The sequence below is a fragment of the Pan troglodytes genome, chromosome 5 (genome assembly GCF_028858775.2).
Source record: "Pan troglodytes isolate AG18354 chromosome 5, NHGRI_mPanTro3-v2.0_pri, whole genome shotgun sequence".
Lineage (NCBI taxonomy): Eukaryota > Metazoa > Chordata > Mammalia > Primates > Hominidae > Pan > Pan troglodytes.
Genome location: NC_072403.2, coordinates 95,616,740 through 95,643,268, shown reverse-complemented (window position 1 = coordinate 95,643,268; position 26,529 = coordinate 95,616,740). Strand labels below are relative to the sequence as shown.

General features: G+C 34.1%; 1 protein-coding gene across 31 annotated transcripts in view; it reads left to right on the top strand.

Moving 5' to 3' along the window:
* Nucleotides 1-26,529, top strand: part of SNAP91 (synaptosome associated protein 91) — a 157,725-nt gene that overhangs the window by 89,154 nt on the left and 42,042 nt on the right. For 23 of the 31 annotated variants that reach the window (XM_054686116.2, XM_054686105.2, XM_054686099.2 and 20 more), the window contains exons 10-15: nucleotides 4,178-4,248; nucleotides 10,492-10,519; nucleotides 13,332-13,441; nucleotides 15,350-15,468; nucleotides 19,547-19,561; nucleotides 19,708-19,875. In XM_054686116.2, coding sequence (XP_054542091.1) covers nucleotides 4,178-4,248; nucleotides 10,492-10,519; nucleotides 13,332-13,441; nucleotides 15,350-15,468; nucleotides 19,547-19,561; nucleotides 19,708-19,875 — 511 coding nt within the window. The remainder of the gene's footprint in view (nucleotides 1-4,177; nucleotides 4,249-10,491; nucleotides 10,520-13,331; nucleotides 13,442-15,349; nucleotides 15,469-19,546; nucleotides 19,562-19,707; nucleotides 19,876-26,529) is intronic. The other 8 variants (XM_054686123.2, XM_054686111.2, XM_054686108.2 and 5 more) reach the window with 1 other exon arrangement.

Below are 26,529 nucleotides of genomic sequence, written 5' to 3'. Positions count from 1 at the left end.
AAAACCAAATACTGCATGTTCTCACTTATAAGTGGGAGCTAAACATTGAGTATATATGACACACAGAAGTGAACAACAAACACCGAGGCCTACTGGAGGGTAGAAGGTGGTACCCCTGTGACATGCAATTTACCTATATGACAAACCTGCGCAAGTATCCCCAACCCTAAAAGATTTTTTAAATGGGGAAAAATATTTATTTTTAAATTACCTGTTCAGGCTGGGCGCGGTGGCTCACGCCTGTAATCCCAGCACTTTGGGAGGCTGAGGCAGGCGAATCACGAGTTCAGGAGATCGAGACCACGGTGAAACCCCGTCTCAACTAAAAAAAAATACAAAAAATTAGCCGGGCGCGGTGGTGGGTGCCTGTAGTCCCGGCTACTTGGGAGGCTGAGGCAGGAGAATGGCGTGAACCCGGGAGGTGGAGCTTACGGTGAGCCGAGATCGCGCCACTGTACTCCAGCCTGGGCGACAGAGCGAGACTCAGACTCAAAAACAAACAGAAGAAAAAAACCTGTTCATAGAAAAATTCCTCTAGTTCAATACAAGAATATGATATGCTTCTGAAATTTCTTAATACTGTGGTTTCTTTTGGGGTTGTGAGTGACATAGAGCTAAACACCCTTCTTCATTCCTGCGTAGAGCCCCTCGGCAGGTCTAATGGAAGTCTCTAATTGACCTGAGGATTTAGACCTCTGACAGTTATGATCAGGTCTGGGCTAGCATGTGAATTGTTCTGGGGTTAGTCCTTTAGAGAGTTGTTTCATCTTTAAAACCAGGATTAATCTGCAGATGGGTCCGAAGTACCAGGTTATATGGATTTGGTTCTGCTCTTCTAAGATTAGATTCTGCTTTCTACCAGGCTTGTCTGCGGCCACCATGGCCATTCAATCTAGCCAGGTAATGAACAAAAATACCTGTCAGAAGAGAGTGTTAAAGAAGAGATGGAGATCAGAAGGGCTTCCTACTGGGAGTAGGAATAGAATGCTCATAACTTAAAAAATGATTAGAATTCCTCTTGCAGCAAAATGGAATGGAGGAATTTCATAGATATCTTTATGAATTTAATGGATATCTTTTAGGTTAGAGACTGTACATTAAACATGAATGCAATCATCTGTAACCATTTTTAACTTGTACACATAATATCATAATTATTACATTTAAATTATTCAATATCAATGAAATTTTTAAGGACATTCAAAAATAACTGTTTTGGGTAAGAACTGAATATATCAGAACTGAAATATTTCTCCTCAGCACTTTCAAATTGTTTCTTAGATCTAATGATAAGAATTTGAATGATCTTGTGATTGCTTTTTTTAAATTTGGTTTTAATGATGCTTTATAAGCTATAGCATCTAAATCGTAGATGGATGCTTTCTTTTGGAGCCTGGGCTCACAATCAGCTATGAATTTGTTCCGAGAAAAGAATTTTTTAATATTATTTCCTGTTTGTGGCATGTGTACATTCCAAATGTAAATATCTTCATTTATGAAAAAAATCTTATGTTTTTGATGTCAGGAATTCTGGTTGATATGAAAACTACTGGTAAAGAAAGGTCTCCTTTTAAAGACCATACAACTGATGAATCGGTAACCATATGTTGCTGTTATCTATTAGCTTTCACAGGTTGACTCTTGTTCTTTGGATTGGTGTTCCCATCTGATTGGTCTATTGACTTTGGCATTTTTAAAAACAAGCAACTAAAGAGCCTGCTCATTATATTTTGTTATATTAAATTCCTTTTACAACAGCAGAGGCATTCTCAAAGATTTTGCTCCTTGGAAATTTAAGAGGTGGTTTTCATTTATTGTCTACTGCATGCCAGGATGTCCTCACTGCCATAGATGCAGTTGAGAAAAGGTAGACATTCCTGCACGCCTGGATATTACTATCAAAGTACTTTTTTTCCTCCAAAGACATTTGAGGAATTTATTTCTGTTTGATTTTACATGTTTTTATAAGAAATATAAATGATGAAGCACTTTCAAACTTCTAGGATGGAATGCTCCAAACTTTATTTCCCTTTAAGACAAAAGTCAGTTTGACAGTCTTGTATTCCTTGATCAAATTTCTCTTTCAGCTATTGTGATTTTTTTTTGTGACTTCTACTTATTTTTTCAATTTTCTCACTTAGAAAGAAACTTTACAAAACGAATAAAATGGGGACCTCTCTTCCTGGGTTTTTTGTTTAGTTTTTTGTTTTGTTTTGTTTTGTTTTAGGTAACTAAGAAACTTAATAGGAGAAAATATTACCTATTTTTGGTTATCCCATATTTGTTGCTATTTTGTGACTATAAATAGCATTTTTCTTAGACCATGTTTTAAACTTAGGTTTAGCCAAAAAAATCACACTTTCTTTACATTACATTAACATTCAAAGTGTCTTAAGTTTTCTAACTGGAAAGAAGTTCTATGGCTTATTTTTTTTCCTTACTGCGATCCCAATGAAAAAACAAAAATATGAAAAGTTTATATGCCCGGACCTCCTAAATTCCATCATCATCATCATCATTATCATCATCACTGGCAATTAGTATGACAATTTTGAAGTTATCAGATGTGAATTCATCTAAAAATTTTGAAGCCATTTATTTTTTTCTTTTTAATGTTACTATGTACATTCTTTATTCAATGAGCATTTCTTTATAGTTTATAATCTGGTATCTATAACAAAATTTTCTGTATCTCTTTTAAAATTCATTTTTTAAACTTAGAAATACTGTCTTAGTTGTGGTTTATTAGAATTTATTAAGTCCACTTTCATCTGAGTTGTATTTTAAAATCCTAATTTTTGTAATTTTCTAAACTTATTAGATCCCGATAATCTTTTTTTTTTAACTCTATAGTTCAAAGCTTTTAAAATAATGCCGACAGGGCTGTTCCTTTCTATCTTACCTTCATCATTTTGATCAAATTAATATTTTGGTTCACTTAGTAATTTTTATATATCTAAATTTACATGTTTTAGTTCACTTGGTAATTTACACTTATAATAATCACATAATTACAAATATAATAATCACATGAATGTTAAGACAGTTTTAAGAGTCTATTAGTGAAATGAAAAATGAATATTAAATAAATGTCCTGAATTTTCAAAATTAAAGATTTTTAGTAAGAATTTTAATCTGCCATTAAAGGTACAGTGTAAAAGATACAGTTATATGAATGTCTGTGAATTCTGTGAGTTCCTTTATCAGTTACCATAGTTACTTCAATGTCCTTCAAAATTAATTTCACATTAATTTAAAGAATTGTCAGAATTAAATATACCTATAAGGGTAGTTATATATTTCATTTAAGAAATGCTATTCTTTGAATGCCTATGCTGCTGTTAAGGTCTAATTTGTATTACAACTATTTGAGAAAGATGAAATTAAATCTCTAATGCTTAAGGAATAGATTGGGTGAAACATTTGCGTGAATCTATTATTTCTCCTTAAGTATACAGTGAAATGTCATCACTTTATATTGCCTAAAATTTTATTTATAAAAGGAAACATTCAAGTATTTCTTAATAAGAGTTGAAACTTATTAAATTTGCCAATACGCAGTGCTCTGATATTATATTTGCTAAAAGTTACTTTATTATACATATAAATATATTTTTATATATAAATAGGTCAATAATAAAATCTTAATTGATATTGATTATTAGAATTATATTCTTTTCCCCACAACTCTCACTCACCACCTTTTTAAAATATATTTAAATGGTTTTTCCTAATATTTCAGACAAACATAGATAAGTGAGATTTTACTGTATTTTCAAATTTCTGTAAATTTGTATTTGGGCACTCATATTTTTGACTTGAATACAAACACTTATTCATTTTTACTATGGTCTTATGAGAAGGAGATGGTGAACTTGATTTGAGTTTACTGCATATAAGTAATGTATTAGTAAAAGTCTATCCAATGTAATCTCTACACTGAAACCACACTCTAATGCTATTTGTTATGCAGTGGAGTTAAGTCTATTTAAGATGGGTCTGTCTGAAAGTCTATGGAATTTAAATATTTAAATACTGAAAGAACCTGCAATTAAATTATCTCACATATATATCGGGGTCCATCCACAGACTTCCACCATACAGTTACAGTGACATTACAGTGTGTTTACATTGAAAGTAAACAATGCAGACATTTATTTTTACTTTCTTATTGTAGGCTCCCAGCAGTCTTATGGAGACGCTTGAACAGCATCTAAATACATTAGAAGGAAAGAAACCTGGAAACAAGTACGCATTAGTTGTATATTCTAAATAAGATGAAAAATACTAGAGTCGTTCTTCTAAGAATGAGATTTATCATGGTACAACTTATATTGCTCTAGTTTTAGGGCATGCTTTGTTGTAATTTTCTGGGCTCCCTCAGAACCCCTACTCTTCCTATTAACTTATGACAGTGGGTGTAGACAATCTCTCTGCAGGCTAATGCAGCAAATTAGTAGATTGTACCTACATTAACTGAACCTAATGATTTGAACATTTGCCCTTAGAAGGAATTCACAATATATGGAAAAATAGTTATTCCTGTTTAAAAATCAAAGCTGTTATCATTGGACGTAAGTGAAAACAAGCACAATTTCACAAGCAGCCTTGAGCACTCTATTATCGTTATCAACTCCACTGTGAAAAAAGAAAAGCCCTCGAGTATAGTTTTTTGGACTCCAGTATCTCCCTACTTGAACTATTAGGCATGGCATACTACTGACATTTTATTCATAGATCCTTTTATATAGAGAATAGCAAGCAATGATAAGTACAGTTTTACTAGATTTTCATACCTTTGTGTTTGAGTACTTATATTTTTGACTATTTTTCCTCACTACATGCACGAAATGTCCAGGTTCCTTTTTTTTTCTTTTTCCATCTCTCCAGCAGGTCTGAAACTTGTCTATTCACAAGGCCTGGTGTTTTCCAATCTTTGTGCCTTATTCAGACTATAATTCTGCAAGTCTTAGGATGCCCATCCTCCTTGTCCTGCTTTGTAAATCTTATGCATCCTGGGAAGGCCATCTCTAGTCCTACCTTCTCATGAAGCCTTTCTTTATCTTGAACTGCTCAGTATTGTGGCTATTTCTTTTTTTACATGTATGATTTAAGTAGATTTTCTGAATCTAAAGGTTAGGGACTATTTTATACTTCATTATGTCCATTTAAACACTTAATGTATGTCCTCTACAGGGAGAGCTTGGAATCTGTCTTTGTTGATGATACCAGCTTTCTGTTTATTCCATTTTGGTTGACAGCAGGAGTTAGTAGAGACAACCCGTAAAATGATCATTTCAGGGCTGTAGGCTGATCACAGATTTTACCTATGACAGAGCTATCAAAATGCAACTATTTTCTGACTTTGTTGCCTCTGGACATTCTCCCAGAATCTAGGCTTGTGTCTTGATGTTACTTTTTTTTTCTGGTTATTTCATTAGCTGTGTTATTTCTATAATATTTTTTCAAGTTAGTGTAGAAATTATTGCATGTTTTAAATTTGCAATGATAAGCAACAGTATAAGAGTATTACAGACAATTATGGCAGAGCTATTTGGAATGATGGATATAGTAGGAGCTCTCAGGGGCTCTTTCAAGGTTGTTTCCACAGTCCAGGCTCTGCCTCCAATCTCAGCGTGGCCGGGGATGATCAGACTTGACATGAGAGTACATTAGATCACAGTAAGAGATGCCCTAGTTCAGTTATTTCTGGGCCCACCCTCTATTAGGGTATCTGGGAAGCCAAATGAGTTGCCTAGGATTTAAGCAAATGGAGACAGGAAGCTGAGAAATGTTTCTGTTCCTGTGACAGAAGGACCTCTTTAGCTAAGGAAATATGCACATCCGCTAAAGTTAAAATCTCTGTCTTGTGCAGTGCTGGATGCACACTGTAAGTCAGCTTCTCTGCACTCTTCCACTCAGGGTCCCCCAAACCCCATATAGGGCCACATCCTTCCCTTGTTTTTTTGTTAAATCTATCAGCGCTGCAGTCACAGAGAAGCCTCCTTGGGTAGCTAGAATGGGTCTCATTAGCCCTGACTTCAAATCTAAATTCCCCCGCTTGTGGTCACCACAAGCTATTTTTGGAAAAAAAAATAGCTATGGACATTCAGTTACATTTCTAGAGAAGTGAAATTTAAAATTCAATAATCCTCCATTTCGAATTACTTTTTTCTTAGAATAATTTTTCTTTTTCCTTTAAAATCATTTTATGCTTGTCATATTTCTCTTCTGAATTGGCTAAAACCACATTTGAACTTGTCTTTTGCTTATTCCCTATTTTTTAAAATAAATGAACTATAATAGTTAACTATTCTCTTCTTTGTATGTTTGTGCTTACCTTGGAACTTAAGTGAAGGGTGAGTACTGTATGGAGTGAGTTTTTTGCATTTGGTAATTACTAAAAATGCAAAAAACACTCTTAAGATTCCACATTTGGTATTTAGAAGATTTAAAACTGATTTCTGTCCCTTTTACACATCTGTGTTTTTACATTATGCTTTATTTTTGTCTCCCAAGTTGACTAGCATAAATGGTTTTACTTTCTTTCGGTCTTCTTGGATCTAGACTAACAGTCTCTCTTAGATGTATATATGTATTTATATTTATATATTCCTCAGATTTTAGAAATGAAATATTTTTTATTTGTTTAGTAAACAAAAGACTTCCCCATGGCTTATAGCATAAATGCGAAAAGACAAATTTAATAAGGAAAATTAATTACTTAAAATTGTTTTATTTGTCTTCTGGTCACAGTATAAAACTATTCTAACCTCTAAACCAAGTATATACATAAATTGAAGCATTGCAAATGTCTGCTATGAAGAATATGTATGCCCTTTATATTTAGTACCTTGTGTCCACTGCTGTTTATTTCTGTAATTGTATGCAATACTCTGTGATATACCTTTATATATTGTCTGTTTCTATAATTCCACAGGACAAAAGAGAGAAATTTATTTTATTATTTATGTGGGTTTACTAAGTGTTGAGGTTACAGGAAATTTAAGATAAGTCTTTTGTAATTCAAGTTATTTGAAGGATGTAGATAGATCTTTCACATCTGTATTTTTTTCTGGCTAGCACTTATACTCAAAACTATGTAGGGATTATTGTTATGACTCATATAAAACTTAACAAAATATTCTATTTGACAGCTTCCTGTTAACATCTTGGAAAGAAATATGGACATTTGCTGTGTTCATAGTGAAACCCATGAGTTTGTAGTAATTTTACAGAATTTAGAGTAGATTACTTATATGGGTCATTCATTTTCTTCTAAAAATCTTAATGCCTTGTTTTTCCAACATGGTTCATTATCTACTAGATTTTTCTAGGTGAAATTATTAATAGAAGTATTGCTCTTTTTAACAAATATTGTCTATATATAAATGATGTAGCATCTTCTTTCCTAAAGGGCAATGACTAACATTAGGGTGGAAAATCAAGTGAGAAACACATAAGAAGAGCAATTTATATGTTGTGTAAGAGAGAAGCAAATGTGCCAAGTTTATCTGTGTTTTGGGGGTTGGAATGTGGACTGAGCATAGGCTCTGAGGGGCATATAGACTTGGACTAGAGTCTGGAATCCACCGTTAAAGCATGATGAGACATGGGAAAGTTATTAACCTCTCCGAGCCTGGAAACCTTCAGAGTTTAATCAGTGATTAATGGTGCTTTTGAAAGCTATGGCCCCATTGGAGCACCTCTGGTTCTCAACCTTTTAATTAAATCATGGCAGAAGCCAACTCTGGTTAGAAAACAGAGCTCACGCATCCTGACAGTTTTGTTTCACAGAAAATAACTTTTTAAAGACGTCTGGTTAATTTATTGATTATAGAATGAATACCTGAACATATTCTAATATAAAAATTCAAATAATACAGAAAATGTCAGATGATATGTAAAGTGCTAAGGATATAAAACAATGAGATGAGTTCCTTCCTTTCAAAAAACTTAGTATCTAGTGAAGAAGATAGAGAATTAAACAGGCAACTAAGATGTAATGTGGTAAGTGGGATGATATCTCAACAGAGACAGTAGGAGAGTTTTGTTTGTTTGCATAATTCATGGGATAACTGCAAGTATCATTTCGTAATATTGTTTATGTGGAAGCTTGGCAAAATGATTCTTGTACCAATTATGATTTTTCATACTTAAGTATGATATTCTTTTTTATAGCAGGTAGAACAATTCTATCATTTTTATTATATCTTCATTCTTGCTGTGGGGTAGAAGATGTTATAGAAGAAGTTATAATATTTTAGGTATTAGTTTGGAAATGTATTTCTAAAGCTGTTGATTTTTTTTTTTTTTGAGACTGAGTCTCGCTCGGTCTCCTAGACTGGAGGGAGTGCGGTGGTGCGATCTCGGCTCGCTGCAACCTCCACCCACCAGGTTCAAGCGATTCTCCTGCCTCAGCCTCCTGAGTAGCTGGGATTACAGGCACGTGCCACCACACCCAGCTAATTTTTATTTTTTATTTTTTTGTATTTTTAGTAGAGACAGGGTTTCGCCATATTGGCCAGGCTGGTGTCGAACTCCTGACCTCAAGTGATCTGCCTGCCTTTACCTCCCAAAGTGCTGGGATTACAGGCGTGAGCCACCGCACCTGGCCTCTTCTCTTTTCTTTATTAGTATTTATAATTGTATCAATACCACTAAGAATTGGTTTATGAAAATTGCTTGAGAGAGAAACAAATTAAATTAATTCATTCTTAGAAAGTGACCATACCAAAGGCTTCTATGTTTTCTTTGTAGAATTCAGGCTACTATTTTCTTGAATTTTTATTTAGATTTAACTCCCTTCCTTTTCCATACGTAAAGGGAAAAAATAGTGGGAGTGGAGAAATTATTAGCCAAAACTCACTAGGACATTTCCCACCTTATGCTGTACTAGATTTTCAGGTTCTTAAGGAATTTACTGTAGACATTTCAGTAGACCCTTTGACACGGACAGTATAGATAAAGGTATATCCTTTCCCTCATAGACTATATTACTCTTAAAATAACATTTAGCCAAACTACATGTAACCAAGTTGTTACCCTTATGCTTGTTATATAGCAGAAATCTCTGTGCCCTTGCTACCTGTTGTTTATATTCATTTTAAGTAGAAATTAAATTCAAACAGGAAATGGCAGGCATGTATTTGCAAATGAAGTTGAACTTAAAAGATATTAACTTGGGCCTGGTGCGGTGGCTCATGACTGTAATCCCAGCACTTTGGGAGGCCGAGGCAGGCGGATCATGAGGTCAGGAGATCGAGACCATCCTGGCTAAGACAGTGAAACCCCGTCTCTACTAAAAATACAAAAAAAAAAAAAATTAGCCGGGTGTGGTGGCGGGCGCCTGTAGTCCCAGCTACTCGGGAGACTGAGGCAGGAGAATGGCGTGAACCCGGGAGGCGGAGCTTGCAGTGAGCCGAGATTGCGCCACTGCACTCCAGCCTGGGTGACAGAGTGAGACTCCGTCTCAAAAAAAAAAAAAAGAAAGATATTAACTTGGCATATAATACTGTTAAATTTGCTATATCCAATAAGACAAAAATTCATAATATTGTACAAAATTCTACTTACTAAATTTCTGCTGTAATTTTGTTTTGCTGCTGCTATGTGTGTGATATTTTTTCTGTAGATGAGTAAAAAGTCATCCCTGCCATGCAGTAAGGCGGTGAATATAGGCTGCTTATCGAAATGTATTTAGTCTTCATCTTGTTTTGTTATTCATTTTTCACTAACTGAGGTTAGTAAAATGTGAGCTGTTCTGGCAGTTATTTCCGAAGCACTTTCCTAGAAGTGATCTGCAATAGTCAATGCTACCAGTAATATAACTTAAAATTCACGCCTTCCTAATTTTCCCTCATTTTCTTAGAAAAAAGCATCGAAGTTGCTGTTTTTTTCCTAGCTTCCACTAATTATAACAGGATGATGGAAATATTTTTCCTAGAATATTCTTGCTAGAGTTTTTATTACAGCCATGGCGGGGGCGGGGGGGGAAACAGACTTCAAGAGTATGAATATGGAAGCCGAGACATATTTCAGGCACAGGGCCTGTAGGGATCTTCACAGTGTACTTTAACCTAAGTGATTTAAACCACTGGGTGTTGGGGTTTGTCATAATTCTGCAAAGCATGGTTTTTTCCAAGCCTTCTGAAAATGGTTTTAAATTCCCATTTAGACAGTTTGTTTTTTATGGACATAGGCAATAATGTTTGACTCAAAGAATTTGAGTTGCAAGAGATATGGAAAATAATGTTGAATTTAAGTATTTCTAGTACTGGAAATTAAGTAGATGGAAAACAGTGGAAGGGGGTGTCATTATTAAGTAAAAGATTAAAAGTTTTTTAAAAATAGCCTGTCCATTATTTTAAAAGTCTGTATATAAAACAAGTTAGCGCTTGACCAGGTGAAATCCAACTTAAATGCTTCTACAAATATATTCACATATATATATATATATTCAGTTTTAATTTTTTTTATATTGCCTTTTAGATCTGGTGCTCCCTCTCCATTAAGTAAGGTAAGTTTGGTTTTTTGTTTGGGGGTTTTTGTTTTTTGTTTTTTACCATTTTACCATCATAAAGTGTACAGTTCAGTGGCATTATATACCTTAACATTGTTGTACAACCATCCTCTCTATCCATTTCCGGAACTTTTTTTTTTTATCTTTCAAAACGGTAACTATACCATTAAACAATAACTCCCCACCTCCCTCTCTCCCCGATCCCCTGGCAACCACCATTCTACTTTCTGTCTCTATGAATTTGATTACTCTAGGAACCTCATATATGTGAGCGCATATAGTATCTGTCTTTTAGTGACTGGTTTATTTCACTTAGCGTATCTTCAAAGTTCAGCCATGTTGTACCATGTGCCTGAATTTCCTCCCTTTTGAAGGCCGAATTATATTCCATTATATGTATATACCACACTTTATTCATGCATTCATCCGTCAGTAGATATTTGGTTGCTTGTATCATTTGGGTTTATGAATAATGCTTCTGTGAACATGGGTGTACAAATATCTATTTAAGTCCCTGGTTTTGATTCTTTGGGGGTATATACCCAGAAGTGGAATTGCTGGGTCATATGGTAATTCTAATTTAAATTGTTTGAGGAAAGGTAAGTTACGTTTTTATGTATCCTCCTTTATATTTGTTTCTAAGTCCAATGTAGTATAGTATATGTAATTTAGTCCTTTGTTTGGACTAAATATTTTTAAAGTTGGAGAGATTTTCATGTATTTATATTGCAACAGAAAACAAATGTTATCAGTAGAATGTTTTAATAGTTGTGAAACATTTTTACATATTCTAAATCAGAGTCGTATGAGGTAGGTAATGTGATATTGTGCATGTTTCAATGGTAGAGAAATCCATTGTAATTGGGTGTCTTTCCACAAATATGCCTTTTAGACAGTCTACTATAATAACTTTAATAACTCGTTTACCTCCTCGTCTCTTTTTTACCATGTGAAAGGACAGGATTAGGGTAATTAGTGACAAGAGTATTTACTTCTATAGGTCTGTAGTTCACATTTACCATTGTATTCTTTAGACAAAAATGTAATAGATGTGTTTTTTCCTCTTTGACAAATTTCCATTATATAATTGCTGTCATTACAGATATTCAAGGATATCATTATGGCTGCACTGGTGATTTCCAGACACCATGTACTATGCCAGTGATGGGTTGGCTGGCTGCCTAAGATCCCCTCAGGGACCCTGAACAATCAGTCAGATAAAACAAACAAGTGAAAAGCTCCATTTATTCTGATATAAGACCAGGTTTAAAACCATTATGTCTATGTGAAAAACTCCAATATATGACTGCTGAGTAGAGTGTTGTAAAATTGTGGCATCCTTTGGGTTGGTCTGTTTCTACATTTTGGCCAAATTGAATTTTACTGACTTTTTCTTTTTGTAATAACAGATTATTTGGGTTCTGTTTTCCTAGCTCTTACATCTCCTCAGAGCTTGTTGTTACAAGGCATTTTTTAATGGGCTTCTGTAGAGTTTCATTTTTTGCATTTATGTTGATAATATTTATTGCTGTCAATAAGTTCTCAGTGTTTCATCAATATCATTTTTTCTAAACTTATATACAGGCATTGGCTTTTAAAAACCTTTTCTTAGAGGATTTCTCAGTGTTCCCAATGGATGACATACAATTAGCTTTAACTAGTCCTTTCTCTTCCATTGATCATGTTTTGTATTCCATTTGGAAGATTTGGATTTTTGTTGAAGAGAGAGGTCTGAGTTGATATTTTCTGATTAACAACATCCACACTGCTCATGTGTCCACCTTTCTTGAAGTGCTAAATGCTTGGCACTTGCATATCTATTGAATTTTGACTTTTGGATTAGTATATTCTTGGACAAACATAATATTTAAGTCTGTAAATTTCTGTAAATTTCTGATCTCCTCAGTTTTTTTTCCCTCAAATTATTCTTTTTAAAACTTCCTTTATGTTTGGTCTCTTTGAAGTCAGATGCCCAGTTAGGGGAGTATCTGATAGCCCTGGCTTGGTCTTGGTCTTCATGAATCTTCCTGCTGTTATGTCTCATCTCCACTTACAGAACTAAGTATCAATAGATTGTTTTGAAATGTTCCATTAATCTTTCTCTTGTGAATGCATGGAGAATTAAATATACCAGACAAAATTGTTTAGTTACAGTAACTAAATAAAAATCTTGTAATATATTAATTGACTATTAATACCTCTTCTTGAAAAATAAATACTAGATTTTATTTTTACCTTTTGAGTTTTATCTATGTCATCTTAGTGATGGGCTATAGTCATGATATCTTCAAAACATCAGTGACTTGAATCTTGCTTGTGAATCGTTCTCTTCCAACTGTGAACTATTTTGCAAGTTAGATTTCTGGATTTGAAGGTCATCTGAGAGGACCTCACATGAAATCTTTTTAGGATGACAAGAAAAAATAATGACATTGGTTTTTTTTAGCAATTACTACAATTGATAATTTTTGAAATTTTTTGCAGCTAGTAAGATCTTTCCTAATAATTTTATGTTCAAGAAATACATTTAGCTTGTATTTTAATTAATGAATGGAAGTCATTGCAATGTTAAGCCAAATATTTTATCATTTTATATAAATTACGTTTAAAATTTGTAACATGTTTTAGCCAATATTGATTATTTATTACAATCCTTGATTTCAAATTTTATTGAGTTGTTTTTTTCCTCCACAAAGAATTACAAAAAAAAATTGCTGGGCATGTCATGGTTATACAAAGAAAAGTCCTGCTGCCCTGTGTCCTGTAGATTCATATTTGACTCAAGTGTGTTGTGCATCTTCACTTTCAGTCTTCTCCAGCCACAACTGTTACTTCTCCTAATTCTACACCAGCTAAAACTATTGACACATCCCCACCGGTTGATTTATTTGCAACTGCATCTGCGGCTGTCCCAGTCAGGTTGGTAAATAAATATGCAGTTAACTGTTTATTAATATTTTATTAGAGTTTGGTTTTATTTTTATGTGCTGTACCCAAATGATTTCACCAAAGGAAATCTAATCCTAGTAATGTGATATGTTGAAGTTTTTACTACACAAAGTACATTGTTTTACTCCTGTGCCTCTTAAATCGTTAGAAAGACCTAAGCTATAGAAATCACCTTGTTGTCACAAACTGGGAAAGGAAATGGAAGAATGATACACACAATTTATTCTGAAATTGGCTGATATGGAAAGTGTTTTCTAAAATTAGTTTCTTCTTGTGGGAGATTCAAAAGGTATTTTAAAATGCTTTAAAACACACACACACACACACACACACACACACACACACACACACACCCCAACTTGGAATTGTTTGACCAATTAGCTAGTCCATATGAGGAACTCACACTCTGGTGGTAGGAGGAGGCCTTTGGGGTATTCCTAATCAGTTTTTATAGAACCTACAGATCAGAACAGTAGTGAGAAATCTGGGGATGACTGTGCGTTCTTTGAAATCTCTAGCCTCCTAAAATCAATCCCCAGCTCATAGGTGTGTCCTCAAATAATAAATTTAGGTCAATTCCTTAGTTCATTTGCCTTAAGAGGATTCTAATATCATTTCGTAGTATCTTTGACTCTGATTATGAATGCCCTATGTTTGGAGACTTGAACTTTGAACTGAGCAAGAAATCCAAGTATTGTACCCATGTTAACTGTGTGCTTTACTCTCTACTTGCTTAGTTCTGCATTTTATAATAGCAGATTTGGTATAACCAACTCCTTTCTATTACTGTTCTAATTAAATTGCTTCTTACAAAAGCTTTAAGATATTAATAATAAATATGTATTCCTTTCTTGGTATTTAGTCCAGTTGTATTTATGAAATGGACATCAAAACTAGCAATGGTTTCAGTGGTTTTGAAACTTTTTTTTAAAAGCAGCAGAATCCTTTCTTCAAAAGAGTATTACTTGGAAATCTAATATGTAAAAAAAGATAAAGATGAAACTGCTGTTTATGAAGGCAGGTGGGGAACCTGGGACCCTGATGGCTTGGCACCTGGCCTGGTAACCTTTAAGCCAGTGCTCCTCAAATCTGAATGTACATGTGAATTGCTTTGGCATCTTATTAAAATGAAGATTCTGAGGTGGTAGATACAGGGTATGCCTGAGATTTTGCATTTATAAAAACATCCCAGGATGCTGCTAGTTTGAGGCCTATACTTTGAATAGTAAGGCTGTTCCTTGGAGATTCTACAGACAGAGAAGCTTTGAAAAGCACAGCTTCAACTGAGTAAAAATGAAGAATGCAGTAGTCGTTTTAGGTGAGTCCTCTTACAGGCAAACTTGATATATTATAGTCTAACGTAGGAAAAAGATAAATTAGTGGTTAATAATTCCCTTTAGTGTTATTTGGTTTATAAATAAATTCTTCTCAAGACATGAATTTTTTTTCTATACAAAAGATTTTAGGAAATAGAGAAAAGATAACCTCAAGGTTACGATTTTGATTTCCCTGTAGAATGCTGCACATAGATCAACTCCAGCCCACTCTCTGTTTTTGTAAATAAAGTTTTATTTGAACAAAGACATGTTGATTTGTTTATGTATTGTCTATGTCTTAATTTCATTCTACATTAGCAGAGTCAAGTAATGATAGAGACCAACTGGCCCTCAAAGTCTAAAATACTTACCATCTTGCCCTTGACAAAAGTAGTTTGCCAACTCTTGGTATATGCTATAGCTCTATACTTTCCAAAGTATTATTCTTTTATTGGATTTAAAATACCTAAAATCTTTGATGATTTCTGCATGTCTTTATTCAAAAACACCTTTATGTTATAAAATTTCAAAATCTGATTTTAATGTTTTATTTTCCTTTCAGCACTTCTAAACCATCTAGTGATCTCCTGGACCTCCAGCCAGACTTTTCCTCTGGAGGGGCAGCAGCAGCCGCAGCACCAGCACCACCACCACCTGCTGGAGGAGCCACTGCATGGGGAGGTGAGTAAAACCAGACAACCTTGCCATTTCTCTATTCATTTTATTTCATTGTTTTTACTTAGGCTATAATTGTTAACATTTACCTTTTGATTATCTAAAATGGTATTAGAAACTTGGAGGGAAAATGTTAAGAATGGCATTTATTGATTGAAATATATATTGAGAGAGAGAGACAGAGAAAGTGCCTGTAATACAGTGAGAATGTTCAAGTAGTCATATAGTTTTTATTTTAACAGTTGGAACAAGGAAGTTTTGTGGGTTTTTTGTTGTTCTTTTTTATTACTACTCTAAAATTCTGATTATTTTTAGTAATTGTTCTCTAGAGACTCAGGCCTTAGAGGATTGAGTATTCCCCTTAATTTATGGTTACTCAAAGTTAACATTTCCAATTTGGTTTGGTCAGGTGTAGCCTCGTTCCTGGATTCTTTTAGGCCTGAATTGATTTTATTCACATTGTATTTGACTTCATACAGTTGAAATCTTTTTACATATTCTTATTTGTACCAGAAAAACCCATACTTAAACTGATTGACTGAGAGGAATCACATCTAAGCACTTGATTCCCACTTTATTTATGGATCTCAGGAAAAAAATCAGCCTTTTATAAATATTTGATTTAAAACATTTAATATTAATATAAAAATTAAAGTAAGTGCTTCATAATGCTCAAAGCTGCAAAGAGTTGGTTTTAAATACCATGCCCTCCTGTACCAAACTATCAGCATAAAATTTTCAAAAAGTTTAAGACATGCCTTGTACAACTATAGGAGCAACAGAAATAAAAGACTTAGTAACTCACTAATGAGGAAACCAGCAAGATGATAAAGCTGTCTCAAAGAACATTTTGAGGAACTGAGTATTTATAGGTATTTTAAAAGGAATGTTAGAATAAGATGGCTAGGTTAGATAGAAAGCTGTTAATGTCCTATAGGGTAATAAAAATCATAGCCTTGAGGTTATCTTTTCTCCCATACAGAGATTATTTGCATCACTAGCAGACAAGATCTGTAACAACATAACATTGCAGAATCAGAGCCTTTAGTGCACAATAATAACTAAGTCAAATGAAGTTATATTTCTCTAAATAATTGAATGTCCGGTTAAACAGTGTGTCAGTATAACATCAAAAGTCCTATCTGTAATCTCTTGATCTCATTTCCAAGTTATTTTGATAACAAAAATAAGAGAAAGATAACCAGTTCTGAAATAATGTTGCTAACTATAAATAAGAACATTTAAAATGTTGGCACGTTTCCATTTTAAATATGTAAACCTTATCCTATATTGAAATGTTCAACTCCTAAGGCTACAGCTATCAATTTTTAAAATAAAATTGTTCTCTCAGCTTTATTTAACTTTATTAAATTTCGATTGGTAAAGGAAAATATTGCTGAAGAGATTTTATAAGGGCATTCTTTTTTACTCATGTTTTTATTCTGAGCTTCATCACTGATTATTTTAATTTGCTAATAATTTATTTTCATTACCATATTGTCTTTGTTAGAACTTTAATGAATAAACAGTGAAACTGTAAACTAGTCCCTTTTCCATATTCCCTGGCATGAAACTGAAGATAAATTTTATCTTTTTAAAAAAAATTTTGGCACTAAAAGAATGCCAAATAAATAAAAGGAAAAAATAAAAGGTGAGATTTTGTTGAATTGCAATATAACATTTTTATTCATTTTCATCTCTAAATACTTTTTGCTAAGACACATAATATTGTAAGGAATTGATTGTAATAAACAATTTTATTAGAATACATTTTAGCCTTTAAAGTTAGAAATAAGTTACATATTTCTATTGAAACATTAACATATCATTGGACGTAAAAAGAGAAAGCAGAGCAGTATGGTTTTAGCCAGGGCTGTACTATATGGACAATGTAGATCATGCATTACTCAAAGGCAGGGCAAGGGGGCTGAAATCCAGCCAGAACTCTATAGTCACGCTGTGAGCCTTTCTCATTATCCTTGAGAAAGAGATGCTTTACTTTTTCTAATCTGTCTCACTACAGGGAGTACCTTTTTTTTTCTTCTTTTTAAGATATTATAGCTTTTATTTTAGAATATAGCTTTTATTTTGTTTTCAAATTTTAGCCATAAGACAGTAAAACGAACTCACTGGTTTACCAAAGACAGTTGGATTAAAAAAACTGAGTACAGTGGCTCATGCATGTAGCTTCTGAGGAGGCTGAGATGAGAATCTCACTTAAGCCCAGTAGTTAAGAGTCCAGCCTGAGCAACATAGTGAGATCCTTTCTCAAAAAAAAAGAAAAAAAAATCACAAAAAAGGCAGTTGGATCCAAATTATATTTCTGACAAAATGGGGCTTGTTCACATGGCTAAACATCAGTTGTCCCAATAGGTAAGCTAATGGGCCAGAATTTGGGGTAAAGCAGTTTCCATAGTAGTTTGATTTTAAAAGCATATTTTTATGCTTTTTTCAGTTATTTTAAATGACTATAAGGTTAAAGTTTTTTTGATAAACACATAAGATTAATTTTACAATAAAAACTAAGATAGCTCTCAAGTTACAATGAAAGCTAATATTGATTGAGTGCTCCTGTGACAAGTACTATGCTGGTCATCACTACACTTACACAAGAAAGGTACTATCTTTAACCTGTTTAAAATGATAAATATGTGAAAACCATATAAACTTTCTTATTTCTTTCTTTTTTAACTTTAAGTTCTGGGATACACGTGCAGAATGTTTGTTACATAGGTATACATGTGCCATGGTGGTTTGCTGCACCTATCAACCAGTTATCTAGGTTTTAAGCCCTGCATGCATTACGTATTTGTCCTAATGCTGTCCCTCTCCTTGCCCCAGGGAGTACGTTTTTATAATTAGTACAAAGGCACCTTATAGGGCCTGATGTTCACCTTTTGATGATTAGACAGCACTTTTGCCTCAACAAAACATCTACAACTGCAACATTTCATAGCAATAGAAAAGTCAGCTTTGGGGGGAAATGCTAATAAAGAAATTCTCTAATTTCTAAGCAAAATAGTAAAAATTATAAGACTTTAAGAAATTGAAATAAACTTCTACAATTTGCCCGGTGGATAACCAGTCATGGTTGAAGTTGATGCTAAATTGTAACAGATATGTGTTTGTTCATTTGACTAAGCAAAAAAATAAAATTGTTTTCTCAATCTTGTTTGATAAGATCAAGCCACTTCTATTATTGAAGCATATTTGAATTCTGTATAACTAGGCAGTAAATTATAAACTGTAAAACTCTGTAAGCCTAATTGGATGGTCTCATTTCCAAGGACCATAGCCACTTCAAATGTCTCTAAATTTTTCTTGGGGGTTATAGGTACAAACACACATTTTTATTTCAGGGGACACATTGTAATGATAGCATTTTTTTTCCTGTTGGTGTAAAGCAACCAAATTTTAGCAAATTTATTTTAGTAAATTTAATTTAAATTGTGCATGTAAGATTTGGCATTTCTACAGGCTGGTGATGAACCCAATCAGCTGAAAGAATACAGAGGATTTTTTAAATCCTCATCTTTGGCTCCCTAATAGAGTGTTTTTTATTTTCTTCATAGTAAATTCATGTTGCAGAAGCACAAATAAGTGTGTGTTGTGTGTCTGTATATTTTAGACATGGGAAAACAGTTTCTTTTTACACATGCTTAAAGTGAAATTTCTACTTTTTTTGAGAAATATGGGATTACTGCCAGAATTTATTAGAATTAAAATTATCTACCAACATGTATTTGAAAGCTAATCAATATTATGTGATCATATGACTCTGATATCTTCATGTATAAGGTTAGCTACAGCACAAGTAGTTTTGTGACCCATTTGCTTGTTAATAAAATCTGAAGTACATGTCTAAAGGTGAAACTTGGTCTAGAGGATCTCTAGGTCCCTTCTAGCTTAAAAGTTCCCTGATAATAGGTAGTGCATTTATTTTTTAATTGAAAATGGTGTAGAAGACACATAAAGCTAAGGTTTTTTTAGTTAGTGCCTTATCTGGCTTGGACATTGGTATGGTTGCATGTTTCAACTTTAGCTCTTATTTATTCATATGCTGCCATGTAATGGACATCGGTAGACCTTTTGGGAGAGGGTGAGTAAAGCTTTGTTTTTAAACTTCCATTTTGACAGACTTCTGTGTGTAACAACTGTCCTTATTTTGATCATTTGGAGTCTGGTATATCTTTTGTCCTTTGCTTTTCTTCTCTCCGTTTGCTCTCTGTCTCTGGTGAAATATAGATTCTTTGGCTGCACTTTCCTCTGTTCCCTCTGAAGCACAGATTTCAGATCCATTTGCACCAGAACCTACCCCTCCTACTACAACTGCTGAAATTGCAACTGCCTCAGCTTCTGCCTCCACTACTACAACTGTTACTGCTGTCACTGCTGAAGTGGATCTCTTTGGAGGTTAGTTAGTCTCGCTGCTACTTTCATTTTCCTTTCAGGATTGCTAAAATTACTTGGGAGTTAAGGTCTTTAAAATTTTTTCCGTTATGTAACAGCATGTCAGAGTGTTTAAGTACTTTTTCAATGTTTATTCATGTATATTTATCTTCACTAAATTCATCAACTTTCTCTTCACTTAATTTTAGTAATTTTATAGCAGAGATTGCAATGCATCAGGCCCATTTGATTTTCACGTTTTTTAACATTAGAATTCATGTTGCTACCTTCAGAACTCCTGCCTTTAGGTTCCTGCTCTCCAGTGTCTGTATAAAAGTGGTACCAGAGCTCTCTGTCACCTTTAGCTTTTTGGCCAGATTAGAACTAGCCCAGAGAATATTTGGGGAATGTAGGAGGAGCAACACTGGCCTAAGTTATTTCTTAATGTTTAGGGCAAAAAATAATCTAAGAGTAATTCAGGTTTGGAAGCCTCTGAAGAGAGTTTAGGGATGTGCCTGTTTTTACAGCTTTAAGTTTGTTCTGTCCAAATAAAAACTTGGATCATCTTTGGTTTTGGAACTCTGAGAAAACATCTGAAGCAGCACTTGAAAGGCTGATTGAAAACAGATTTAAGTCAGTCTTTGAAATGATTGTCTAAAAATATGCTTTCCGTGGAAATGTAAATTCTGACCCACTATAATATGCCTGGACCTGATGAGCCATGTGAAGCCAGTTTATTCATATATGTATCCCCATCTGTGTGGTACCAATGTCCACACCTAAAGAAGTTCTCATATCAAATACATACGTCAAGTGATGTTATAGTCATTATAGTTTTGTGTATCTTCATTACCATATAACATCTTTCCTAGGGCATTTTGAGAATATGGTAAAGAAATTGGAGGAAGAAAATGGTGAAAGCAAGAGAGATTTGGCAGGCTTTGGTGTAATCAATATGTACCCCTGGGAACATACATTTAACACACTGTCACCTACCACTCTGCTACATGCCATGCTCCAGTCTCTAAGGTTGGCCAACATCATCCAAGACAAGGAGCACTCCACTAGACACAGCATTGTTGCCACTGCTACACAAAAGACATTTTCTGCTGCCTTGCTGTCCATTCCTATGGAACAGGAGAAACCTGTTTGTAAAAGAGTAGGAGAGAAAGGATTGCAGACCCTTGAGTAAAGAGTCACCCATGGTCTGGCACAGTGGCTCACATCTGTAATACTAGTACTTTGGGAGGCCAAGTTGGAGAATTGCTTGAGCTCAGGAGTTTGAGACCAGCCTGGGCAATATAGTGAGACCTTGTCTCTGCAAAATAATTAAAAGCTAGCTAGTTGTGGTGGCAAGCACCTGTAGTCCAAGCTACTTGGGAGACTGAGGCAGGAGGATTGCTTGAGCCCAGGAAGTGGAGGTTACAGTGAGCCTGATCACGCCACTGCACTTTAGCCTAGGTGACAGAGCAAGGCCCTGTCTCAAAAATAAAATTAAATTAAAAAGAGTCACCCACTATAGAGGGTTAGGTTTTCATTTATGCCCCTATATCCTTTGAAACCAAAAATTTAAATTTTAGCTTACATTTATAAAATCAACTTCCTCTTCCTTCCACAAATCTAAATCAGGTGGTAAATAGAGTTTGTCAAAGTTGTTTAGGCCTGACTAAAGGTAAGCCTCTTGACCTCCTTTGGCCTCAGTTCTCCCATCTATACAATTGGAAACTTGGTCTAGAAGATCTCTAAAGTCCTTCTAGCTTGAAAGTTCCATAATAATAATAGGTAATACACTTAGTAAATGTTTTAATTTAAAATCTATCCTTCCCCCACCCTCTGTTATTGATGTAGCTATGGGTAGTTTCTCATAGGCTTGTGTTAACAGAAAAAAAGTAAGGAAAATATGGACAGGATGCATAATAATTTTGTGCTGAAACATTTCTACACCTTAGCTGTTTAGATTTTTTGTTTTCAGTCCACTTATAAGGAGTTGATTACCTCAAATAAATCAATCAACTCTATCTTACTTCCTGCATAGCCCTCTAGAATAATAAAGACTAAGATATTTCTTTGAAATATTCTTCATGCCATTATGCTGTTTTTGTTTGTCATTTATTTCTGTTTTGACTATATTTATCAAGTGGAAAAATCTGTATGTTTAGAAAATTTTCATGATGGCATTCTTTGTAACTTTAAATATAAGCTTAAAGGATGAGTACTGCAGAGAATCATGCAACTTAATGTCAAAGAATGAGACTATTCTTGTGATTTTATTAATATCCTTTCCAGTCATCTGGCTGAGAAATGAGTGTACAATGACAATTACATCTGAAAATCACATCATGATTATTTTATTGATCTGTATAGTTCTATAAATTGTCTCCTGGCTTCTGATAGCTATACAATTTCCATCCTTTATGTTCAGGAGTCTATATATGTCATTATCTGTTTTGTGATTTTCAGTGATTTTCTGTAATTTCTTTAATGCCTTCATTGGTTTTTAAGAAATTATTTGGAGATTTAATTTTTAATAAAAACCTAGGCTAAAATCTCTTTGGCCATTTTGTGTGGCCATTTTTTAAATATTTTGTCTCTCTACAATGGGTAAGTGGTAGAACTCTAGAATAATCAGAAAACCAGTTATGTTTTGTTTAACACAGCATAACTTTACAACTTTAAAACATGCCTTTTTGAGGTCCTATGCAATATGTACAGCAACTAAGTAGATTTCTTTAGAAATAAAGCTTAATGGATTTTAATTTCAGAAGGATGGCTATTTAATTTCATCCCTATCAAATATTAAAACTGTTAATGTATTTTAGTACTATATTTAAATTACAAATTTTAAAAATAGTAAATTTTTGTGATTTTTAACAGAAATATTCTGATTGATACACAAGTAATGTTTTAGTCCTTTCAATGTAGGTAGTTCATGTAAGTCATTAAAAAAATTTTGTCAGCTACATTTATTAAATGCTTCATTTTTTAAAGTGAACTTTTAAGAAATGAGATCTTCTTTTTATGATCATGCAGAACAGGATTGCAAGGGCAGTGTTACGCCTTTAAAATTTAGGAAAATTTATAAATATTGACAAAAATAAAAGGCAAAATCCTTAAAAATAACCTATTTTTATATTGATGCAAATTTTACTGACAATAGCACATTGATTTGAACAACACAGGGTTTTTCTAAATACTAGAATGCTAAATTGATGCTAATTCCTCTGCACACCAACAAGGATACCCTTTCAATCAAATGTGTCAATTTGTGAGCAAACCTTCATGAGGTTAGTAGTCTGCAAACATTAAACCAAGTGACTGGAAAACCAAAGAACTTACCTCACAAGCCTCATCACATTGGGTACATGTTGGTCAAAAAACTAAGTTAACCAACCTTCCTTAAAACCAATAATTAAACACTTTCAACTAGATTTCATGTAAGAGCCTTATAACCTGGGACCTTTGGGGACAAAGAGGAACCAGAATGTGACATTTGGGCTGTTGAGAACAATTGGAACCTTTGTGCTGAGTGTGTGATTTAAGATGGCTTATGTGGCCAAAGTAGATGGGGAGAATAGGTCAGGCTGAGGGAAACAACAGCTCTTAGATTTGAGAGAGGTAGTCATATGATAAAAAGTTTGAGAGGAAAATTCTGTCTTAGAGTACTGGAAGGGGAAAAAAGACTAGTCTGCAGCAGTCAGCTCAGTTTATGGATTAAGGCCTAGACTGAGTCCATAATTGAAGAACAGCAGGAGCACGCATTTCTAGGAAATAGAGCTGGTTGAAAAACTGACAGAATGTAGAAATTAACTGCAAATGGGTAACATGAAAAGGAGAACTGAACTGGAAATAACTTTAGTTTGCAATACTGGAAAGATAATGCTGCCATTTATAATGAAAAAACTAGATATTTTTAAAAGTTTTGTTTATTTTTTAACAAATTCAAATTTTATCTCTCACAGTTCTGGTGGCTGACTGAGCTCAGCTGGGCAGTTCTCACTCAAGGTCTCTTTTGTGGCTGCAGTCAGACAGTGATTGGGCCTGGTACCATCTGGACACTCATTCATGTCTCCTTCGGGGCTAGGAAGATTCAAACAGCTGGGGGTGGGAGCAGCTGCAGCTCCTACCTTTAAGAAAATTTCTGACAGGTGTAGATGAGTTAAGTTGATAATATTTAGTTTCAAGTAACGAGAAGAATTAAAAGGAGATATCTTGCTGACAAGGGGATTTTTTAAAACCCTCTTCTAAGGATGTAGCTATAACAATATGGGCTTTATCTCCTTACACATAAGTGATAACCTAAAGGGGTCAGCCCATAAATATCTATTTGATCCCTGGCACTAATGTAACTGATGTTTATTCAATTATAAAGAAGGGAGTAATATAATAGAATGAGGCATATTTCATAAAAAATGCAGTACAGTGGCTAAACACAAAGCTCAGACAGCTCTGAGCCAAATCCTAACTCTGCCATTTTCTTGCTGTGTAACTTTAGTCATCAGACTTTTTTGAAAAAATAATTTTTAATTGAAAAAGTATATACATATATATATATATAATGTACAACATGATGTTTTGAAGTATGTATACATTGTGGAATGGCTAAGTTGAGCTAATCAACATATATGCATTACCTCACTTATTTTTTGTGATGAGAACACACACGCTTTAAGCTTTGGTTGTGTTATCTAACAGACTGGAGACAGTAGAACCTAAATCACAAGATTGTTACAGATAAATTTAATAATGGCAATATATATGACTGCTATGTGTTTCTACTCTTTGCAATATTATTGGCCTCAGTTCCAAATTTTATAGGAACGAAAAAAAATAAAACAACTGACTTGACTCATGGCAAAATATTTACAGCCCTCCCAACATCTTTTCATACTTCTCTTACATTCTTCTGCCCTGCTCGTAGAGGGTGTGTTGCTCTAAGTCCTGAAGTATAGTATCCTTAACATGGCATTTAGAAAGTAGGCCTACTCTATCCCTTGATGTATTCTTCATTCTTTAGTTTTATTTATTTGGCCTCTCAGCTGACCTGACACTCAAAACCTATATTCCTGGCCGGGCATAGTGCTGTAGGCCTGCAATCCCAGTCCGTGAGGAGGCTGAGGCCAGAGGATCACTTGAGACCAGTAGTTCAAAGCTATAGTGAGCTATGATATTGCCACTGCACTCCAGCCTGGGCAACAGAGCAAGACTCTGTCTCTAATAATAAATAAATTGAACATATATTTCCTCAGTATAACAAAGAGGAACAATCAGATCAGATTAATCCATAAGATATGAATAACCGATGTCCTGTTGTCCCTTCTAGGGATATTTGTGATTTGGTAAAGGGCCTTTTAACCCAAGTAAGTATCTAGTTTAATGTTTGTTATTCCACATAAAACTAGAACTCTGCATTACTAAAGAGTGTTTCATACTCAGTTTGGGACATGCCAGGTCAAACTGAGAAACAAGTATCTTGACAGTAGCATGTCCTAGAGCCTAATATACTAAGTAAATCACCAAGGAAGAGCATGTACTGTGTAGCCCTTCCCAAGTATATATGACATGTTATTTTCATGACTGAAGGAACAGTGTTCCAGGAAACATGAGTAGATATTGCAGAAGACAGTATTTGGGGATGGAAAGTCTAGCAGGTAAGTGACAGGTTCTAGGTGGGTGCTGGTCTCCACTCTCCAGGGTTTTCTTCTCCTAAGCCTGTCATGTTTATCATGGCTTGATTCCTTCTGTACTTTTGAAACTATAGCATCTCTATGCAAGCTCAAAGACTTCTTACCTTAACTAACATTGTTGGTAGAAACACACTGGGAAGCATCTGTACACATCAGCCATTTGTAAAATGGGCATTTATAAACTGTGGCTGCTCGTATGTTAATGATATTCTATAAATAATAATACACTTATAGTCTTAAAATGTGAAACTATTGTTTTAATCTGTTGAAAATAGATTATTTTCCAAATAACTAGAAAAATATAATTGCATTATGGTGTCATACCCTATTTTTATCTCTTTATGTCTTTAAAATAAGTTATTGGTTATGTTTGAAAATGCTTTTCAAGGATAGTGAAGACTTAACACTTAGGAATGCTTAGTAAACTTAGTAAGAGTGTTTCATACTCTTTCATACTTAGTAAACCTTAGTAAACTTAACACTTAGGAATGCTTAGTAAACCTTAGTAAAATTATTGGTTATGTTTGAAAATGCTTTTCAAGGATAGTGAAGACAACACTTAGGAATGCTTAGTAAACCTTTCATGTTAACACTGTAATTTTGCCTGTACTAGATTATAAAAAATCTTAAAACTAGAATTATTTACATTGCCATTGTATATTTAATTTTATTGGCATTAAAGAAGATATTATGTTTGCTAGAAACTATGAGACAGGGACATTTTAATAACAGTGAATCAGTGTTACCTGGACATGAAAGTTTAATGTCTTAAATTACATAATTAAAAATATTTTTTGTTTTAATTTTTACATCCATTAATTTCTAATGATACATAAAACATGCTTCTCAGAGCCCTTATACAATGAGAATCTCATTACCTTTTGGATCCTATTAGGCCTCAGCAGTATCAACACTGTATCACTTGCATGTTAACTAACATGAAGGTGTGCAAAGAATAATTGTTTTGTGACCACCAACAGTGCATGGGCCATAA